The 22982-nt window shown below is 37.0% G+C and overlaps 1 protein-coding gene across 1 annotated transcript; it reads right to left on the reverse strand.

The window, feature by feature from the left end:
• Positions 1–1722: 1722 nt before the first annotated feature.
• Positions 1723–21718, reverse strand: CYLD (CYLD lysine 63 deubiquitinase). Its single transcript, XM_082005754.1, has 16 exons — positions 20549–21718; positions 19211–19513; positions 18210–18315; positions 17031–17129; positions 15783–15899; positions 13744–14123; positions 12095–12260; positions 11160–11301; positions 10474–10596; positions 9054–9145; positions 7916–7982; positions 6617–6749; positions 5881–5989; positions 4611–4729; positions 3741–3957; positions 1723–1999 (listed from the first exon to the last, which is right to left on the reverse strand). The coding sequence occupies exons 1-16, from the start codon at positions 21053–21055 to the stop codon at positions 1815–1817; spliced, it is 2865 nt and encodes a 954-aa protein (XP_081861880.1). The 5' UTR covers positions 21056–21718; the 3' UTR covers positions 1723–1814.
• Between the last annotated feature and the right edge of the window lie 1264 nt (positions 21719–22982).

The raw sequence follows: 22982 nt of genomic DNA on the forward strand, positions 1-22982 counted from the left end.
AGAACAGGATGGTATGCAGCCAGGCAAGAGCAAATGGCCAATAACCCCTCCATTGACAGATGGTTATAGAATCCATCACCTAAGGCTTCACTGAAACTCCTTAGGAGACAAAGAGTTCAAGAGCTCCTAGTAGTACTGAAACTAAAGAAACAGAGTTTTGCCAAGGAGCACAGACTAGAAAAATAAGGCAAGGGAACATGGAAGCCAGGAGACTATTAGAGGCAAAAGCAACAGTGACATTTCTAATCACTTTCTTGCTCTTCAGAGTGAAAAATTAGCACACGCTTCATGCAGCGGCTAATGGAACAGATCAACACTCTTGGAATCCCTTGCTTTAGATTAGTCCTTCAAGCATAATTTTAAAATCTCTCTAGCACTGTTCTGTACTGTCCAAAGAAAGAATTGAGGCTTTCTAAGAAGAACAAAAGTAACCATATTTTCTACATTGTCTTTAAAACAGTGGCTTTATCAAAGTGGCTTTTCCTCTGTTGTATTTTGTGACCTCTCCTTCTACAGACTTGATCCAAAAATGAAGTTTTCCATATAAAACATCTTAGAGCTGAAAATGTACAGCTCAGATATATATGCAGTTTGTACAACCAGATTTTACTGTATATATAGTTGCATGTTTGCTAGTCAGTGTAGACAGAAGTAGCTAAAAAGCAACTAAACAACAGACTTCAAAGGATAATATTTTACATCAACACAGGTTCTGCAGCTTTTCAAGTTAGTTTTCATTAGGTACTTGGTATAGAGTAAAACTCTAATCTACTTTTACTTAGTTTCATCTTTCCAGGCAGAGATTTTTAATATTCATTAGTAATCCTGAAATGAAGAGTCAGTCAGATGTATAACACATTCCCAAGGCAGTAGCTTCATGTACTGTAGAAAAGTCAGTTTTGTTTTACCAAGGACTAGAATCCACTTCAGTAACATTCCCTGAGGCAATCCGCTATTTTATTGTTTTGTCCTCGAATCATTTGCGTATAGCTGCTGTTCTGTTCCAGACTGCTTTGTTTCTTAAAAATAGACACTTAAAGACATCTGTTAACTTTCATTGCTAATTTTATATTTCAGCAATTACACTTCCCCTTAATACCCTCTTCTCCTCCTCTTTTTCCCTCTCCAAAAATCACAAGTTAACAACAGATAGCAAATCTGTGTGCTTGATTTTCACAAGGTAGGAATTCAGATCTTTAAATGAACATTAACTTTTGAAGATGCAAATGTGTGAACTGAAAAGAATGTAGCAGAGAAATAACAGAACAGAATTAATATGCAATGAACAGTCTAAAATTTTTCTTGCTGAAACCGAAGTTACTCTCTCTTCAAGAGAGAGTATCTATGGTGCTAAAAAGACCAAGGGTGGGGAGAAGCGGTGGGTGTGGAGGGCAGAGAAACATGAAAGCATCATCATCCTTGGTCCACAGAAATGCACTGAGCAAGAATACTGTGTGTCTTTATAGACTGAATGGACTAAAGAGGTTTCTCCTGATACAATTCCACCGTGAACATTTCAAAAAAGCTTCTGTATAATCAATGCACTTAAAGCTTTAAGTTTTAGTAACTTCACTTTGTTTATAAAACAAAACACACACAAGCACACTTCCCAGAGTGCAAAATGCTTAAATACTTCAGTTACAGAACTCCACATGTAGTTTTTGGAACAGTAATCCTTTTGCTCCGAGAGTCAACTTCTTCTTTGTCATCGCATCCATTGCCAGCAACGGTTGCATTAAAACTAACCAGAAAATGCAGCAAATGCAACAGTAGATAGCTCTGTACTGTTTCTTCAGTTCTCCAGAGGATGTTGTTCATTTGTATAAACTCATCGTTGGACTTTGATACATGCACATGTAAGCATCACAAAGTAGTCTCCGTGCACAACCTTGAATTTTTCTGGAATCCAGTGAGTGTAATTCTTCTAGAGACATCTTCAGGTATTCACCAACTTCTGGACATGGGGTAACTTGTGGAATGTTAAAGCCATTCTGACCTCCTTTTAACCATAAGGAAAGAAAGAGAAAGAGATTAGGATAGCATCTACATATATTTACTCTTTATAATGTACTTTAATTATGACAGCATGACCAGTTCTTGAAAATGCCTTCTAAAAAAAAAAAAAACCCTAAATATGCCATTCTGGACTACTGCAGGGTAAACTTACAGGAAGAGTGTATTGTTGGAAAAAAAAAAAAAAAAAAAAAAAAAAATCACAGTTGCTATCAGAATAGCTTGTAGTGTTACTAACAAATACTCACCCACACAAACACCACACAAAAACCCCACCGGAATTGAGAACTCTGGGGTTTCGTTAACACTAAAGATTCTATACGACACTGTGAGAGTGACCTGAATACAACCTCCACTTCAAATGCTACTGAATTTGTTAATAACATGACAGCTGGTAACAGCTGGTGAATTCCTAAACCGTAAGTGTCTGTACCTGACTTGCAAGACTAAGGCAGAGTTTGCTCCTGGCCATTCTCCATGTAAAAATGAGCAAATTCAAACACCACAAGTATGGACATCCATGACACTGCTCCCCAGCAGACATTTTTAGCTTACTGCACCAGCTGAAGAAAAGTATTTGTGATACAAAACCCCTAAGATCAGCAGAAGATACATCCAGCGAGTATCTCGTGATCATTGAATCATAGAATAGTTTCGGTTGGAAGGGACCTTTTAAAGGTCACCTAGTCCAACCCCCCTGCAATGAGCAGGGTCACCTTCGACTAGATCAGGTCGCTCAGAGCCCCGTCCAACCTGACCTGGAATGTTTGCAGGGATGGGGCATCTACCACTTCTCCGGGCAACCTGTGCCAGGGTTTCAGCACCCTCATTGTGACCTACATTCCTGAAATAAAGGGGTTCTTTACAGACTTCAGTCATACACATTTCGAGCACTTTAAAACAAAGCTCAATTGCCCTCTAGTTGTTACTAAGAGACAGACTTCAATCCTGTAGCAGTTTCATTTCCAACAGGAGGCAAGATTCTTCTCCCCCTGCCCCCCCAAATCACACTGTAACAGAGGGGGTTCAAGAATTCTTCATGCAAAGAAAGAGCTGTTACTATGAGTCTGACACTTGTGTCTCTTACTGTTTTTCTCAGGCACCAGAATGTATTACAGAGTCCTTATTTAAACGCTATTTAATACAGCAGTATCTAAGAGAACGCTTGTTTTACTGACATTTATATTATTCCATGGTAACGGTTTTCCACTGATAACTCTAAAGAGATTCAAAGGAACAGCATAGATGTTGTAATGTGTGACTATTTCTTTCATTCTCAAGACACCTACACCAAGTCATTTAAGCAAAAGCAAAAAAATATTTGCATACTATCTGATAATTGTGTATATCCACTTAAATACAGACTGAAAGAACACATTCCTGCAGTTGATGATTTAAAATGAATCCTCCCTGTCAAACTTGCAAAGAAACTTGCAAAACATAAATGTATATGGACTCCCGCTAGAAAACTTCTGCAGTTACTTCTGTACCATCTACTTACTAAGGCATCCAATCTAGATGAAATTCAGATTATGCAAATCAGTGGCTACTATGAAATCAATGCACCGAGGTAAGGCTGGGTCAAGATTAGTGTCCCAGCATCAAGTACTTCAAGTTAAACGGTATTAATATCCCCTAACCGTTAAGAAATAGGCACTGAAATTTAAAATAGTAATACATGTAAAAAAAATTAAGAGAAAATTAGTAAGAATAGATAAAAGATCTACCATCCCGATCTGCCATGCTGTCAAAGAAAAGCCAGGCGGAGTCGTCCCTCCCGTACTTAACAAAAGCTACATAGTGGCTTGTTTCTATGCAAAGAACAGCAAACAACTCCATCTTCTGGTACGGGATGCAGCCGTGTCGCCAATCCCAGTCTGGCAGATCTTTAGGTAGTGACAATGGATTGAATTTATGACTCTGTCTCTTGGGATGAAGATGAACCTACAATTGAAGTGATATTTCAGAAGAGAAAAAACACCCCATAGAACTATTTGTTTCAGTGGCAGACAAAGCCAAGAAAAACATTATTGCCGAACTGAAGATTAATGGCATTAGAGAAGGAACTGCAGTAACAGTAGCAGACTTAACATTTCTTCTATTTTTCCCCACCAGTGTAGGTCAATATTGCCCAGAAAATTCAAATCTAAGGTTAAGAAGGGAGGTGACATTTAACACAACTATTTTCTACTGTGCTCAGACTTGAAAACAAGCTGTGACTATGACAGCTTCATGCAAGTTACCAAACAGCTATCAACATTAAATGGTTCTATCTCATGAGTTTATCAATTCAAACAAGGCAGCATGTATGTAAAACTAGGATTTAAAGCAGGCGACAGGAAACAGATTCCGGTCTGCCTACAATTACTACTTCTCCCCTGCATTCAGTCCTGGATTTGGCAGTTGCCATGTGTTGATGAAGAAACTGTTGATGAGAACATTGCAGAGTCAGGTGGAGTTCCTGATTTGTCACCAAAGGCTACACTTTCCTTGGTGGGCGCAGTTAAACTAGCGCTGGTGAGAAAGTCTCGCAACACTTTTTACAGGGTGTACCATTTGGATTAAACCCACACAGAATAACAAAAACAACAACTTACTTGTGTATTGCATGTTTTGCAGAACTGCTTGATTTTCCCAGCAGAAATATCAGTATCTTCATAACATTCTCTGCACTCATACATAGCAAGCCCTCCACATATACGGCACTGCCTGGGAGCTGCATTTTTAAAGATGATATTAGTCTGCAATTTGGAGAGGCTTTTTCTTTTGGTTTGTTTGGTTGGTTGGTTGGTTGTTTTTTTAAGATGAGGGGTAAGGAAAGGAGGGAGATTACTACTTTAAATGGAGAAAACCACTTCATTAAAAAAAGCTAAAACCAGATTTCTAATCAAAGCAGAAACGTACCACTGTATTTAACTGCTTTCCTTTGATGTAATGTGGAATAAGAGAAAAAGGTTTACAGCGATAAGTTGCAAAACAGAAGATCATAAAAATTAAGTTTTATGAACCGCATGAACAAGTAAAAACAGGCTTTTAAATGGCATTAGTTTTTTCTTATCATATTGGTACAGCTAGCTTAGCCACTATGCCTAACACCAGGAAGAAAAAAAAGGAAAAAAAAGCATAAGGTGATGGCCATGACAGTGAAAGAAAAGGCCATGACAGTTTCAGAGATTAGCATTCTAATAAATTTTAGCAGTTTTATTAATTCTTATCTCAAATTTATAAGCAGGTGTCTTTTCTTAGGTAATGCAATGAAAAATTCATTGGATGACAGTGGATGACAAATGTCAGAAATTTAGGTCACAAAAAAGTGGTAAGATTTATACTTGAAAAATGAACCATCACTACATGCTGCAGGTTTATATACTAATCTCAGGTTCTCTTCTTCTAGTTTGATAAACTAATGACAAAAAAAACTTAGAAACAAGCAGCACAAAGTGATGAAGACTAATGACACATAGTCAACACTGTAAATACCTGTTAACCAACCTCGGTGCTACACTTAGCTTTTAAGATTTCCTACCTGCCATATTAATGAATTGTTTTGCTACTAGTAACTCAATTTTAACAACACTGTCTTGAAATACTAAGTTTAGGTGTACAGATACTCAAGAATTAAATAAACATAGTCAACCAAGTTGTATTCTATACATTCTTCTGAATTATAGCTTTTGACATGAGAAAAAACCCCAGCATTCTAGCCAGTAAACTTTCCTTTCCCCTCAGCCCGAGCATCTTACACAACCTTGTTAGATATTTAATAAAAACAAAAAGAAAAATAAACACAACTACCAGGAGTACTTACTTGCACTTTAGTCACTCTCAACAACTCTCTTATTACACAACGCAATGTTGTATACTTACTATCTTCAAGTAAGTCTGTTATATTTAATTCCAAGGATGGAAAAATTTTGTTGAACATTTTGAAGTCTTTTCCAAACCGAGGCATCTGGATAATCAGGCAAGAGGGTGCCTAGGTAAAATGCCAGAACATAATGTAATGAGCTTCAGATAGACAATTATCTCATTTCAGAGACATACTTCTAACGCTATAAACATATTCATGTTATTTAAACTTGCAGTCCATTGACTTCAAAATTAAGACGACGGTAAGTAAACCAAAACTCAGTCCGAGAGAAACTACAGCTAAAAAACCAGGAAAGTGGCATCTAAATCATTGTCAAATGTCATTAAGTCCCAGTCGTGCTCAAGTATGATATTAAATATACTGGACTATGCTCCCCTATCATGGCGGGGGGGGGAGGACGGGGCGGGAAAGTCTTCCCTTTGTAAAGCTTTTTACAAACAAATGTATCTCAAAATATTAGTCCTTAAGACAACTTCCTGGCAGTAACTAAGTAGTTTTCTTCTAGTAATTCTTTACCTAAATTACTTTGGTCTGTTCAGCCAAAGGACGCGTACCATTAAGTCAACCTTAAAATATTTTTGTAAATGTAGGCAACCTGTACCACGGACCTAGTACCCCCATTTCCAACATGTCCGCATTTTGGTTTTGCGCCAAATTCTACTTTTGTCCCATTGCTGAATGGGCAAGTATCTAGGTATCATCACTTCTAAAAAAGCAACAGCTGTCACCAACCTCTGCAAACTTCAAGTTGCTGTTGATGAATGACCATTCTAGTAACTGCTGAATTGTTGGGACTCCAACTTTCTCATTTTTGTCCATAAAAATTTGATAGAAGTAACAGTCTTGTACTTTCTGACCTGCTGATCTAAAAACAGATTTAAAAAAAACAGATTCTGAAGCCCTACTGCAACAATGACTGTATTTTACTAGGAAAAAAACACCCACCAGAAAATAGTCTATATGACAGCCTCTCTACATTGAAATGTATCGTGCTTTAGGGGGGAAAAAAAAAAAGCCAACAACAAAATCCCTAATAGTTGACTGCCTATCATCTAAAAGTGTGGGCTGATTTCTGTTTAGTTTAGAAAAACTCATTTAAGAAACAAAAGCAGTATAAGTTTCAGAGTATGTTTTAAAAACATATAACTATGCATTACTGAACTGAGAAATACTTCCTAAGCATATGCATCAAAAACTCCAACACACTAAAGCAGCTTTCACTGGAAAGACAAGTGAGAGTTTCAGTAATAAAACATCAAAAGGAACAACAGTAATTCTCTTCAGTATGATATTCCCAATAAGGAGTTAAAAAAGACTGGGTTTAATAAAATATTTCCTTTTAATCAGGGAGATATTTACACTGCTTCCTACAGTAGAAGTCTCACACAGATGGCTACTGTTGCTCTAGAGTTGCTATATAGTTAACAGAGAACTTTCCAAAAGGATAATCCCGATTTAGGGGCTGTGCCACTCTAATTGTTAGGAAGCCTTCCACACCTACGCAAACATGAAGAAGGGTAGTAGCCTACCTTAACTGCCAATGCTCGCTGTAGTAAGTGGCCTGGATAAACTTCTTCATCCTCACAAAAAAACCCCAAAATACAAAAAAAAAAGACACCTACCCACCAAACGCACACTGTAACCGCCCCCCTCAAAAACAAGAACCACAAAACCACTACAGAGTTTTATATGGATAGGGAGAGAGACAAAGGATTAAGCTACCAATTTAAGTAAGTTCTGAGACAATAAGGCTCTCGAGTAGACAGCACTGGGACAGGGAATCTTTGTCCAGTTCTCATAGAACTATATTCGCAAGCTTTTGCAACAAGAGATGGGGCAAAACCCACCTACCTAAAAAGGTAGGAAATAGTGTCAAATGTGTCCGTATAACTTTATTATATTGAATCTTATTAGAAATGTGAATCACAAGTCAAAAGTGCTCTAGGAGCTACCTCAATTTGAAAGGCAGCAGGTACTCTCTCCTCATCAGCCTCTGCAAATACGTAAGTTCAACAAAGTAAAAACATTCACCTTATTTTCAGCAATGGCTCAACTCTTAGAATATGGTGAAATAAAATATTCAAAAATTCTTCTGGATCTGGGAGGGGGGGAGGGAAAAAAAAAAGTCTTGTTAGTATGCAAAAGCAGATACATTATTCAAGACTGATTTTAAATTAAAATTGTCAAAATTTTAATAGGAAAAAAGTAACGGTTCATTTTTGTAGCTTTATTAACACAATAAGATTATGACAAACTACGATCATTTTCATGACACAAACCTCTATTTACTCTTTTAGTGTCAAATGGCCGTAATAAAAGATACAGGCTCAGAGTAACACAGCTTTCCCGTAAAGATCAAAAAAGATGCTCTGTATTTCAGAGGAATCATTTGGCACCACACAACTTTCTCAGGAGAAATAAAAGCTTTCGAAAGAAAACAGTGAAACTGCTGAGAAGCGGCAAGCAGTGACAGTAACACTTACATAAAAACCACACAATAGTACAAAGTTCATCTAAACTAGAGACAGAGTTCTCTAACCCAGAACGCAGCCCACACTAGCTTCCCAGAGGTCTATTCTCCCCCAACACAGAGAGTTTTCTGGTATATTTCTCTTCCTCCCACTAACTGCATTAAATATTGGGTTTCAGCACTTCGCATTTACAAAGAAAGTAGTGTTCTCCCAAAGAAAAATGAAACAGCTACATAATACAATGCTAATTAATCATCATATGCAGCAGAAGATCAAGAGGTTGGGAATTGATTTTATACAGATCTTTTTTAATTAAAATACTACATAACCATTGTGCCAATGAAATGTTGTAGTGGAAAGATTGTTCCTCAGGGACCAGAGTGACATTTTGACAGAGAACAAAGACCCCAGCCTTATCAGTCTGCTGAGGAAGAGTCTTAGATCTCCCCTAACTGCTAGAAGGTTACATGGACACGGGAAGGCCAAGAAAAGAAATCCAGGTGAAAGACACTTACAGCAGGCTTCCTTACAGACCCAAGGAAGCGGAAGAGACCCTTTTACCACCCAACGGTGACTCAAATCTCTGGCAGACATATTACTGCTACAAAAAAATATCTGTGTATTTTGTTCTGGATAGCATGGTGTTTCATATGATGATTCTTACGAATCTCAAAGGAAGTAAAAACCTCCCCAGTTACCTTTTTCCTCTGAAGTGAATCCTGATGCAGCCTCAACTTTTTCAAGTATTTTCCTCAGTTTCATTATTTTTGTAGCACAGACATATCCGTATCTAAGATAAATGAGTTTAATAAACTATTAGCTAGTTTGTGATCAAGGTAGAGAAGCAGAAAAACACCCAAAACTCTCAAGTGCTGAAATACAGGCTTTCAGACCCTTCTTTAACAGTGTACAGTATTTCTTCAAAACTATGTATTGACTCCTCATATTCAATCCAACTTCCATTTTTTTAAATGCAGTACAAATTTAGTGCAGTGCTCAATGTTCTTGCATAACCTTTAAGAGCTCTTTTTAAAGACTAACTTACCAGGGTAACTGTTTTCTGGTTTGTCAGTCAATTACCTTTGATTTGTTTTCACTCTAATTTGCGCCGCTTAATACATCATTTTCAGAATGTCACATAATAGCAGCACTGTGGGAGTTGTTAATAAAAAAAAAATTTCAATATTTGAGAAAAAGATACAGAACTGTATTGCTGACCTTACAAGCTGAAGTTTTGAGAATTCAATCTTTTCCTCTAAACTTTACAGAAAGTGCAGAGAAAGCTTTAGGCGTGGTGGAAAGGCAGGAGGAGTAAGACTTTCAGTCTCCTCAGCCATTTGAGATTTCCGCTACTTGGTGTGTATCCTATTACCTACACCACAGAACCCCGGAACACACTGGACAAAGTCCACACACCCCCTTAAAAGAACAAGGGTTCACAAGCCATCATTTTATTCCAGACATCAAAAGTAAAACCTTGCGATAAATTGCTCAGTGACAGCCCATAGGCTTTCAGAACTACAACTGTATAATTTACATGTTTAAAAAAATAATTAAGCTAAAGACAAATAACTTTTCAGGCAGATTTTTGCCGTATTTCCTTTGTTGATTGTGCCTAAGAAATTACAAAGCTCATGTTAAGCTCTTTTAATAAAAGCGTTTTGATCACTTGCAGACTACATGTAAAAGTTAATGAAACTTTTAAAGCCCCATCAAATTGTTAAACTTCACATAAGATAACCCAACTACTTTTCTTGTCAAGAACAGCAGCATTAAAAACTTGTAAATACAAATGCCACGAACAAACATAACTTGCATTTACCAATGCTTGTGTATTCATAACTATACAAATTTTACAATAGCTTTATGCTGGTCACATTTCCAAATAGAGACTAGTGAAGATATTTTATCACCAAACAATGAATAACGAACTCCAGTTAGCACTGCTTAAATTTACCATGAACAAGTAAAAATACTCAAAAAAAAACCCCAAAAAAACCCAAAACAGACTGGCAGCAGCAGATCCAAACTTTTCACGTTTGCAAGAGGAATGCATACACAGCAGGATCTAGTATTAAATTTATATTAGACCAGAGACCAGTTCATGTCTTCACTTACATTCTCAGAGGATTCACAATCTCTGTCCGCAACAGCTCTTGAGTCTCACTGTAATACTCTACGTCATTCTTTTCTTTAGGTCTGAGTAACACAGTGTCCAAAACAGAGCTAAAAGAAAACAGGCTACAAAGACAAAATGAAAAGAAAGGTTATTTTCATTCTGGAAGATTCCGACCATTCAGATGCCCAAGCAACATAAGACAAACCAAGCAAAGCCACAGGAAGAATTAAAGAACTAAACAAACTCAAAAAGGGATAATTATGGACAGAGGACAACACAGCTGTGCTAAATAGTAGAAGTCCACTCCAACCCAGTATCCTTTCTGCAGCAGAGTACAAAGCCAGTTGCCAAGGCAGGATTCTGCAAATAAGTTATACGAGACATTTCCCTCCCTCCACCCCCGGCCTGTGTATTCGTTCATCCTTTAACCATTTAAAGTCAAAATGAATATAGATACGGAAGGGCCAGTACAGTTAGAACAGATTAGCAGACATGATTAGCACTTCATGTTAGGCAGCGAATGCTGCAGAACTTGTTCAAATTTGAGAGAGCATAGTAATGTGTCAAAGACTGCAGTGCATGACTTCGTAAGCTGCACAGAAATACAGCCAGCCAGCCATTAAAACAAAGATCACGTGTTCTGCATTTCTAGCATGGGATGCCATTATTCAAATTATGAACTTACCAGAATAAGGTGGAGTCTAAGTAACAGGAGTTGTAATGACCCTGGATACCTTTCTTCTTTCCAATCATTGTCTCTAAACCTTCTTTTTCCATTTTTGGAGGAGTGTTTTCTTCTACCACTTCACTTAAGTAACCTCCAAAGGCTGAAATTTTTTTTTTCAAAAGACACTTTAAAGCCTCAAATTTTATCCCACTTGAGATTTTCCTATTAAAGTTTTATAGCTAAGTTGCTGCCTTAGTGTAATTTTTTTTTACTATAGCTGAGACTCACTGTCTTCCAGAGAGTGAACAAGGCCTTGCATTCCACTGACAATGTTAGAGTGCTTCAAAACGCCTGCAGCACTGAATAAATTTTAGCAAGTAGGAATGACATCCTCTTCTCATTATAAATGCCCTGTTCACACTATCTTACAAGTATCAGACACTTTTTTCTTTGCTGTTGTCCCAAGCAACACAGCATGACCCAAGAAATCTAAAACATTCGAAGTTAGAAAAAAAATTGAGTTTTTCACCACTACCTTCCACCGTAAAAATACATGCTTTTCTGTGTTAGTATTTAGGAAAAAAAAATTAATTTGGCATTATAGAAAAAAACTGTATTTCTGATAATGCAATCACATATTGCTGGAGTTGCAAATAGCATTTTCAGCAAGAGCGCTTTACAACTTCTAAAGTAAAAAAATGTACAGTATAACAAATAACCCCTTAATCTTATGAAATTTCTTTAAATATATGAACATTTTCTTGTTTTAAAGCATAAAAAAGTAATCCACAAAAGTGTTATGTTCTGTACAGATGGATTCATTAATCTCATTTAAGTAATATCTGTACAGATTTTCAAGTGTTCAATACAGAGAACATATTGCAGGAATAAATGAAACCAAAACCCAGGTCAGTTCCCAGCTGATAAATAAGTAATAAGCAGAAGCTCAGTACCTAGAGAGTTGCAGCGTTCAATCTGGTTGGACACAGGCTGTAGTGAGGCAAACCTGGAATCCGGCCTGCAACTTTTGAGTTTAACAAAAAGAGCTTTCTTCGGAGCACAAGTGAAATATCGAGTTCCTTTAAATGTTCCGTCCGTACAACCTGCGCACTCATCTTCCTGAAAATTCAAGTGAGAATTCACTATTTTTCTTATTTCTAGAATTCTGCAGTAAGACTTTTGATAAAATATCTACCCATAAGTCACCCTTCAGGTACTCTGACGCTTGATATACAATGTTCCTGCATTTTAGCATACAAAGCTTCAGCTGAGGTGCTCTTTAACTGTATTTACTGAGAAAATTAAGAGGTTTTTTGGTTTTTTTCTTCCTGCTTAAACTTTCACTCCATCCAAAAATGAAACAAAAATTCCATCAGAAGCAGCTTGGGGGAGGCAGGAGAGGAGAGTGAAAATTAAACCTAGTCAACATTAGGAACTTAACTAAGCTAGCCAGTCACTCCAGATTCCTTCTGTAGCTAGAAAGAGCACACATACGCTACCGGGCACCTTTCAAAAGCATTGGGTAGTGTGAATACTTCCAGTGTGACTGTGGCCTGCACAAGAAAAATGCCTGCTTCAGAACCCACAAAATGTGTGAAAGACAACACAAACTAGGTATGAAAAATAACAAGTTATCATTACTTATCTTTGACAACATGATTTAAGGTATACTGTCTGCTTACTAACAATTGCCAGGTTTTAATGCAGAAATGCATGACAGGCAAGTCCGAGATCCCAGTTTAACACAAGGCATGCTGAGTCTCAGAACACCTGTGGCAAGCTATAGCTTGAGCTTCACCCAAAAAAACTCATAAGCATCAGGATTTTCTGTAACAGCTGAAATTCCAGTCACATTCTCACCTACTCTGCTGAAGATGTTTGTTGTTTTACATAATTGTACCCTGCTTTATCTGAAATTTTATTGGACATTATCCCAAAATAAAGAACCTCATCTCCCTAACTGCGTACACATTAATTTAACTGATAGCCAATCACAACCTTGGCAGCAGCTGCCACAGAGTAAATGTCAGTACTAACAGCAATTCATGTTTGCAGCAACCGTGAATTTACAAAGGGCCCATAGGAACACATAAAGCACATGGCTGTCAAATAAAGAATATCACTACGATCAATTATCAAAACCAGTGTTACAACTCTTGACAGTCATAACTCTGACACTGCCTATTTGCTGGTATGCAAAAAACAAACAAAAAACTGATATTCAATAAAGACCCTTACAGCCAGGGCATTTTATGTAAATCTGCATTTCAAAGAACCTTTAAATATGGTCGCATTTTTTCAATTAAAATCTCCATGATCTAAGGCAAGGGCACTCCTTTAAAGTCAGTGACCAGTCCTACAAATTCAAATACCCGTCGTGGCACACAGACATCTCAGAGCCTATTAACAGAGTAAGGTCTAGGGCAGCCACAAAAGTCAGAGTGCATCTAAGAAGTTAGCTATGGTGTAAGGAGATCACATGGCAACCTGCGTGGAAAACTCCTCCAGACTGACTGCTTTGCAAAGTATACAGGCACCAACTCTCAGGAACAAAACTAGTAACATGTAATTAATATTAATATGAACTACAATTTATATTTACCAGTTCCAGTCCAGCTAATACTTCATTTACTCCAGGGGGCTGGCCAATCCAGCGGATCACTCCATAGAAAGGAGGATTTTCTTTAACTTCAGCCAAGGAACCTGCTTCAAGACCATGCGAGTTCCCAGCTGGGCCTGCTGTTGATGGACTCTCCTGGTTAGCCGTAGTATTTACATCACCAATGACTGACTGAACGGATAGAGAGAGAGGACTATGTCCAATAGTACCATTAGTACTTGACGTTTTTGTCAAGCTAAAAGGGAGGGAGTGAAATCTGTTTTCTGTAGACACAGAGTTTGTTAAAGGTGGTTGCAGTGGTGGTGAAGAATGCCCAAATCCAGGAGATGAATCAGTAAGTGATTTTGCAGGGTCTTCAGCAACTGTCAAAATCAAAAGCAAGACTTTAGTAAATGTTGGGGTTTTTTTCCCTATCTTACAAAAGGAAAGACTTAGCTATCAAAGCAATGAAGCGTATCTGCAACCACATCTGATTTAATGGGTGTCCTGTATAGGAAGCACTAACAGCTGGGGACATGTAGGAAAATGTTTGTCACTTAGCAACACTGGAGAGACAGAACTGGCTGAGGAGACACTGCTGTAGCCCTACCACTTTTACCACAACCAAGAGAAACAGCCCAGAGAAAGGAGATGTTAGCCAGAAACTACAGGAAGGCTTAGATTGAAAACTTTTTTTTTACCCTCACATTGGGATTCTTCTTTGAATGCAAGCTAGTGGCCCCAAGGATTATGACTGTAATGGGCAAAACTAGGAAGAACTCGGTCAGTGTGACTGAGGAAAGGGTTTGGGTCACAGCTTATACAGAGATGAGTAATTGCTTGCAGACACAATTTGGAAATGGAAAAGTGTTCATTCTCCTGGCTCTATCACAATATACTTTGGTTCTAACACAAGGAATCTATCAGTGTCTGTAAAGAATAAAGGATTTAAATAAGTCATGACTAATGCAGTGCTTGATAAATGAGATCACAACTAGATGTAATAGCACAAGTGTTCTGTATCTTCTCTCATCTCTCTATATGGTCTCTAACACACAATTGGTATTCACAGAGCAAAAGCCTCTTCTTCATCACCTCCTCTCCCCATGCTGTTTTATTAACTGAAGTTAAATGTCCAAAATTTTTTTTCTAAATTATTTAATCCTTTACTTCCATAGTCCCTTCTAGATAGGGTATTTACCTTGATTGTTTTAAATATTATAATAAACTCATTTTTAAACAGAGTTCCAAGCTGTTGGAACAACATCCGTTTAGGCAACCAAGAACAATTTTAACTGATTTTCTTTTACAGTTCATGGAATTCAAGGGCTACTACTGCTACAGGTTTCCACTGTAAATTAAAATTACTATTAGTTTAGTATTTACCCCTTCAGTCACTAAGCCATCCAGCCACACTTTAGAAAAGTTGACCAGTAAATAAATAAATAAGAAAGATCTGGAAGCAAATAAAGATATAATGAATGATCCTTTGGATCCGTGCACCCATACTTCTAAGAAGTCAGAGAGATTTTACAGAAATAACTTTTAAAAATACTGAAAAACACATGTATGCCTAGTCAGATTATTTTTTCCCACCCTTACTTCCAGACTGATTAGCTGGCATGGCAGAATATTACAATTCCCTTAGATCTGTAACATTAGCTACAAAAAGAGAGGCAAAATGCAATTACTCTGTATACTCGGCCACAAGGAATATCTTCCGATCTTCCTTCCAAGCCTCAGATTTTATCTTGCCTGTAAGACATACGCATTCCCACAGAGCTGTGCATATGTTGCCAAGAATGTAATCTCCTACACGCAGGATAAAACAACAGGTCTGTCAATGAAGACAGAATCTATTTTCATGGGGGTTCCAAGATGCTTTTTATGATATAGTATGTCTTCCACTAAGATAACATATTTCAGCTGTTTTTAATTTAAACTTATACCTGTTTTATTTGAAGAACATCAATACACTCTAGTTTTGTTGTTTTTTTTAAATAAAGTGTATGCCTACATGAAAGACTATCACCTCTCTTTACCTTCATCAATATACCATGGGGGTTTTGTTTTCGTTTGAGGCTGAGAGTCAACTGATGAGCCGTTTAATGTATAGAAGACTTCAGATCTGTTTCTATTACCAGGTTCAGAGGTAGATCCTGGAAAACAGTATGTTTTACTGAAGAGATTAATCTCTATTTACAAAGGGTTAGCCACACTCTTATTTCATACCATAAATGTTACTATACTTTGAAGAAGACATAACTGCCTTTCCACAAATCAGCAAAACTCTCCCATCAAAGCTAACACAGTTCTAAACTTGCAACAAGGTAGCAGTTTATCCCACACCAACTTAATCCTCCAAGCTGAAATTTCAAGTCATCAGCCTGAAAAGAAGGCTGAAAATACTCTTCAAGCGCTAATTTTTCATTACTATAAACTAGGGATATAAGAAAGCATTTGAGACAAGAGTGTACAGCAGGTATTTTTTCTTTGTTTTTAAAGCAAGAAAATTTCAGAGGATGCAAATGAATTACCGATCCAGTTCCACACAGCTGTAACTTATGCCAACGTTCGACCACAGTTACTTCAGTGAAGACCATCTCTGCCAGCATCCAATACCAGGTAGAATGAAAACTTACAGAACATACTGTCATTACTATTCTACAACCAATAGCCACTAGTGAACTTTAAAGACACTGAATTTTGGTTTCTGCCTTTAAAAAAAACATTTCCCTTCCAGGATTTTTTCCCTGGGAAGATTTTCAGAGCTGGCCAAAACCAGAATCAAACAGAGTTGATATTTTGGGAAATTAAATTTTTATTTTTAATTACAGCAAAATTAACATATTCACTATTGAGATCTGCTCCTGGGCTAAAAATTTGGAAGTTTCTCGTCCTGCAGAAAGAAGACAATAGCAAACTGTATTTATTTAAAAATTTAAAACAAACAAACAAACCCTGGACAAACACACATCACACTTTCAGAAAAACAGAATGCAGCCCTGAACTGGTTATACTATACCACTGATTAACACGCTCTTGAATTTTTGCTAAACTTCAAACTGTTTGTCATGAAAGTGAAGGTACTTTTGAGCAGTCTTAATTTAAACTGTCTACCATCTTTATTAGGATTAAATAAATTCATACTATTACTCTACTTCACAGAAATTTAACTAGGTACGTAACTGAATAAATGAAGTGACAGAAAATGCAAGGTAACACTTTTTCCCAAGCAACAGAGATTTGTAATCTTACATAGGTAAAGAAAAATCACTTTGTATACATACCTGTAGCCTTTGGCTTACTATGATTGAACACGCTTTTGTCACCACCACCTCTTGAGGTATAGGCAAGCTTGGGAGGTCTCCTGTCCTGTGACACAGTCTCTAAGACATGGTGTATGAAGAGAACATTAGCTTCCCTTTTCTATGTCACAAAGAAGTTCAACCTGAAAGGTAACTGAACCAAGGTCTACCATTGTAGGTTTTAAAACTAAGTGGAGCAAAACCTTCTTTGGCACATAACCAACGTTTTAGGTATATAGGACTTGCTTCCATCACATCAGCAATTACTTTATTCTGAAGTCTACCATTATTTCTTGAACACATCAAATAGATTGACTTGACATTCTTCAATGCATATGCATGCTTGCATTATGGGAAACAGATGCATGAAATTCTAAACTTTGTTTTCTACCAACACACCTACAACAAATGCTCTTTTCCCAAAAATGGAGAAGTCCCCATGAATCCTCCAGAGAAGAATTTGTGTAAAAACATACATCTCAACTAAACCAACACAAGGTTGGTGAGGTGAACATAAGAAAGTTACAGGTGAACTTAAGAAAAGTTAGCCAAATTGCAGAGAGGGGGCAACGGTTCCAGACTACAGGCTGTGCAAGACTGCATTAGTACCTGTCTTCAGATAGCACACAAACAGAAATTTTACATGAAACTTTTCTTTCTTCAAAAAAAGAATCAGGGGACTGCAGTGGTTACAAGTTAACACTATTCAGTAAATTACTGCAGAGAGTGAATTCTTCCAGAGTCTTGCTATGAATTTTCGAGTATTTGCTCATAGAATGCATAAATAATACTATCAATCCATTTCAAGCACAGAACAAACAGCTTTCTGATCCAAGATGTTTCAACTCCTGGAGTAAACTGAACAACATTCAATAAAAAGATTCCCGCTACAGATGCTCACATATTCATGAATACTATACAGCTGGATAGTAATGTAAATACTATTCAATTTGACATGAATTTTGCTCAATATTAAACCTTTTCTACTAGTGAGACTGTAACCAAAAGGAGGAGGAAACTGAAGAGAAGTGTAACACAGAACATTAAACCAATTCACGTGAATTTAGGGTATTAATTCCTCAGTATTGTTCTAATCATATAGCAGTGCTGAGGTTGAGATGCTATCGAAGTCTGCCTTCTGGTTAAGCAAGCAGAGCATACCTGGAATAACATCATTGATATGCAAAAGAAGTGTACTTTCAACACTTGCAAAACTGCACAGCTGTATTCCATTATATCTTCCATCCCAGTTTCCAATCGGATTATCCTAAAAATAGAAAAACATGTTACATGTATCCCAAGACAAGATTTACATCATACAGAATACACACATATGTCTTTAGGAACGTAAAAAGTAGGAAAATTAAAGGTTTGACAACATCTACTTTTTCTTGTAACAAACTTTGTATCTAGAACAGTCAAACATTACAGTCTTTAAAGACAAACGCAAACTTAAAAACTGTTCTTTTGAGAAATATTTCCTATTTTAACAAGCATTCCTCTACTGAAATCCATTATTTATAAACAAGTTAGAACAATTCCAGTGCATTGTTAGGCAACAGCTACTGCAATCAAGAAAATGGAAGCACCTGATCTACAAGAACAAACCTGAAACACTCTAACTACCAAAAATTTGAAAGCTGTTCATTTTAAAAAATTCAAGTTGCTAGAAATAATTTTTAATGACAAGCTTCACATTTTCTTGACAGCTCAACTTTTATACTTAAAACTCAGTATTTTTAAGGTAGAACAAAGTCAAACAAACCAAAGTTACAAGAAAAAAAACACTTTTAAAAATAGTTAACAAACAAAAAGGCATCCAGCCTACTTTTTTAAAAGGCAGAAGAAAGCCAGTCTCACAAGACAAACACTCAACTCTACTACTTCAAGACTAACATCTAACATTGCAAGTAGCTCAGTGGAGGCTCCTCAGAGTAACCAGAGTATTTCTCCTGAACTGTTTAGCATCAAATAGGATACCATTTACCTGATGCCAAAAAACAATTACCACCAAGGGGCATCTTGGAACACAAGTGTTTATTTCCCATTTTAGGTCAGCCTCCACTGAAGTAGCTTGTGGATAATGCTGCTTCTTCTATATTGCATGTAATTTACTAGCTAACACACATGCAAAAGTTATGAAAGTCAGATTATTTTCTTACCATGTCCACTCCAACAACGTATCCTAAACTTTCGTTTCCTGGTAAGACATCACAGAATATAACTGTCCCATACTCTATACTCTCTCCTATCTTCAGAGAAACCCTGGAGTTGATCTCCAGAGGAGGAAGTTCTACCTGCATTGCGTCAACTGGAGCTGCATAGTCACTTTCCAGTTCATTGTCATCATCTTCCACCAGCTCCAGTTTGTCCAAAGCAACAAAAACCCCACAATCCTCATCACATCTGAAAAGCTGCTTGCCTTGGTACTGTCCATCAGTAAAGCCCTGACCACGACCTTCTTCCTAAGTGTCAGAGGAGGACGAAGAGGAGGGGAAAAAAAAGAAAAGGAAAAAAAAAGGCAGTGTATTTTTTGCAGAAGCAGACTACTACAAAAGCAGTAACATAATCCAGTGTTTTGGAGAAACTGCAGTAAGAATTTGCCTGATGACCTATCATTACATTGGGAGAATTCTATTGCCAGAATTTGTGACAAATATACACACTGTCTGTCTGAGGGGAATAAGCAGTAAAATGTCATTAGATTAGTGAGTACCTGCAGGCAGGTGCGTTTTTACTCAAAGAAGCATGTTTTCTTTGTGTGCAAATCTTGTTTCCATCATCAAATTTTTGCTATACCAACACAAGACTACTTCATACTAGACATAATGCTAAGCATTCCAAAATTCCACTTAGATGCCAAATAAAGAGAGCTGATCTCCAGAAGCACTAGGGCCTGACACTCCCTGAGGTTCTTAGTGGGAATTGCAAAGAATTCAGAAAAAGTTTAAAGAGGACTTTGGAAAATACACTTCTAATGCAAGAGTGGCACTCACCTGAATCTAATCCTTCGAAAGATTATGGTTGACATTAAGTTTGCAGAAATACCTCACTAGGAGCACACTAACGGCAACATTCTCCATCTTAACTAGTTGCCATTTGACTTTTAGGGCTCTACAAAACCAGCAGCCCTAAAATCCAAGCCTGCATTTAGAGATTGTATCCTGACACATGCAGGTAAAAACAAAGCACTCAACAGAAATCTCAGAGTCAGATATTTGCCACAATGTGGATGCAAGTAATTAATTTTTTCTAGCCTGGAAAGGTCAGAGTATGTGCTAGACTTTTTGCCAGCCCATGCAGCTCATCAAGCTTCACTTAACATGTAGAATACAAGGTTGATGTAATATTGTTATTAAATACCTGTGAACATACCATACTTATGAAAAGACTGAAGGTTACAGAATTTTTAGCAGTAATGATGACTGCCTCTTTAAATAGAAGATTTTAAGCTCATCTTATAAAATACAGATGATGCTCCCCCTTATCAAGAAACTTACCAGCAACTCTACTCCAAAGTATATCCCTGTTAGGGACCTTTCTTGCAATAAGGGTCCTCTGAAGCGAACAACTCCAGGAAATTTATCATCTCCTGATCTCAGCTGTACTCTAACAGGAGAGCCAATATCTATTTGGATGCCTTTTGTTAACCTGCTTTTGCTTTTAAACAGACTGTATCTTTCCTCACAGTTAGTAATGGCCAAAAGCAACTCAGCTAGTTTTTCATTTATTTCTATAACATCCTTCTCATCCACAAACAGAATTGCATGAGGTTGTTCCAGAATCTTTAATCCAATCTGCAGTTTCTTGCCTTTGCAAGGAATATTTCTGGAGTGTCCCACAGAAGAACGGTCTTGAAAAAACTGCCCAATGCTACCTTTGGGCACTTTCAAGAGTTTTTGAGTCTGCTTGTCTATGACACTGCATTCTTGGAGAAGCAAGTAAAAGATCCGCTCTTCCCAGTAGGATGAACTTGCTTTTTCTTGACTCCATAAGCCTGAATTCATGGTGATTAAAATTTTAAAAGCTGCAGAGAAGTCTTCACGAAAAAGAAGCTGTTGATTTATATGCACTAATCTTGACAAATTCTACTAGAGGGTCCAAACTTTGTGAAACAATGCAATATTCATTTTGCAAAGAATTAAATCCAGAGCAGAAAGTCTAGAATTAAAAAAAAAAAAAAAAAGGCAAAATTAAATTGGGGAACTACAGCTAGTATTAAGTGAAACAACAGAAAATCATTTAAATCTGTGACCAGCCCCACTCCTCCTACAGAGTAAAATAGTTCATCAAAATCTGAGACCGTGAACATAGCCTCGAAACAGCCATAGTATTGTTGATCACGGACATTCCCATTTCTATTTGTTATTGCTGTGTATTTCCTTTCCTTTTCTAGCTCCTTGAAGCAAGGGGCTATGGAAAAAGTGTCATGAAGTGTAAAAAACACACATAAGGAAAAAAAATTTAATTTCAGATGAACAGGAATAAATATGTTTGTTTATGTCAATCTGTTTTCAAGTTAAAACATTTTCTTCTTCATTTTCATTTGGTACACATAAATGGGCTTTAATGTTGGTTGATGATTAACAAAAAAGTCTGGTATCAGTATTGGAATGAAACAGTAATGTTTTATACAGGAACTGATGAACAACACAACAGGATCTGCCCCCCCACCCCACCAAAGGAAACATGATTAAATGACCATTAGTTTTTATAAGTCTACTCAGATATTAAAATAGAGTTCAATCCCAGTTCTGTCTAGTTCCCTCCCCTTACTTTTTCCAGACACTGGGAAAAAAAATAGATACTGTCTTGTTTTTTACGTTCTCAGCTTTCAAAGGCTGATGCACTTACTTAACTTTCCTTTTTGCAAGCCATTCCACAAAGTTAATCAACCTCCAATACACTGCAAACAAGTATCTCTGACATTACAGGGATCATGACCTTTCCTACTTCATTTCTAGAAATAATTAATTTTAATTTTTGTAAGTTATGTATGGAAACAATATATTAACAGAGAAGCCTATTCAAGAGCTTAAAAAAAGCTCTTTTTTTTCTTTATTTTTATTAAAAATATTATTTATCATATCTATTTTTCATAAGTTTACCCTGCCTGCAAGTCCACTGCTGCAATATTACATAATCTTCACGTTTAGTAGTAAAGAATTCAGTGTGAAAACACATTAACAGCTACATATAGATTATATAATAACTTTATATGGCGCATTGTCAGTCTTTCAAAGTTCTAGTCATCTGCAGAGATGTTACTAAGCCACTGAACACTGTACTGAAAGGTTTTCCATTATGAAAAAGTTCATTATCACTATATACAATGCCTTCCTTTAAAACCTTATCTACCACCACTGTCCCCTTCCAAAGAAAATATACAGCTGTAAAAAACAAATCCCTTTGTTTTAGAATAAGAAAAATGAGAAATTAGTATTTCAACAGCCTAGAAAAGCTTGCTAAAAAGGATGTTTAGTTCTGGCAATATATCAGAAATATATGTATGTATAAACCACTGATTTTTATATTTTTTTAACAACTATTTCATTATTCTGCAAGTAAAGTATACTTGCTGAACAAACAGCACACATGTATCGGACTAAGACCAGAATAAACTCTCAGATCTCAGTATGAATTAACTTGGGAACCAAACAAATTATGCTTAGCAGCGAGCCATCATTACAGTGCACAACATAACAGCAACTACAAAACTTTGTGCACCCAAGAGAGTAGTTGACCATCATCACAGACATTTAAGTGTCAGAGACTGTTCAATTGCGTTCTTCTACTCCACCTACTACCTGGATTATTTTCATGCTCAAAGGACTTTAGGAAGCAACAGGCAAAACACAGTAACGACTGCAACATTACATACTTTGGGGGGAAAAAAAAATTTTAAATGTCAGAGGTAGGCCATAGTAAGCTACC

The sequence above is a fragment of the Phaethon aethereus genome, assembly GCF_964289735.1.
Source record: "Phaethon aethereus genome assembly, chromosome: 13".
NCBI lineage: Eukaryota > Metazoa > Chordata > Aves > Phaethontiformes > Phaethontidae > Phaethon > Phaethon aethereus.

Bases quoted from the DNA above. Each gene is read 5' to 3' on its own strand.
- CYLD (XM_082005754.1), bottom strand. From the start codon at position 21,055: ATGAATTCAGGCTTATGGAGTCAAGAAAAAGCAAGTTCATCCTACTGG. The intron at 6,750-7,915 runs GTGAATGTTTTT...ATCTGTTTTTAG, and splicing joins GAGCCATTGCTGAAAATAAG to ATCAGCAGGTCAGAAAGTAC. The intron at 4,730-5,880 runs GTAAGTATACAA...TTAAAAATGCAG, and splicing joins AACAGACTTACTTGAAGATA to CTCCCAGGCAGTGCCGTATA.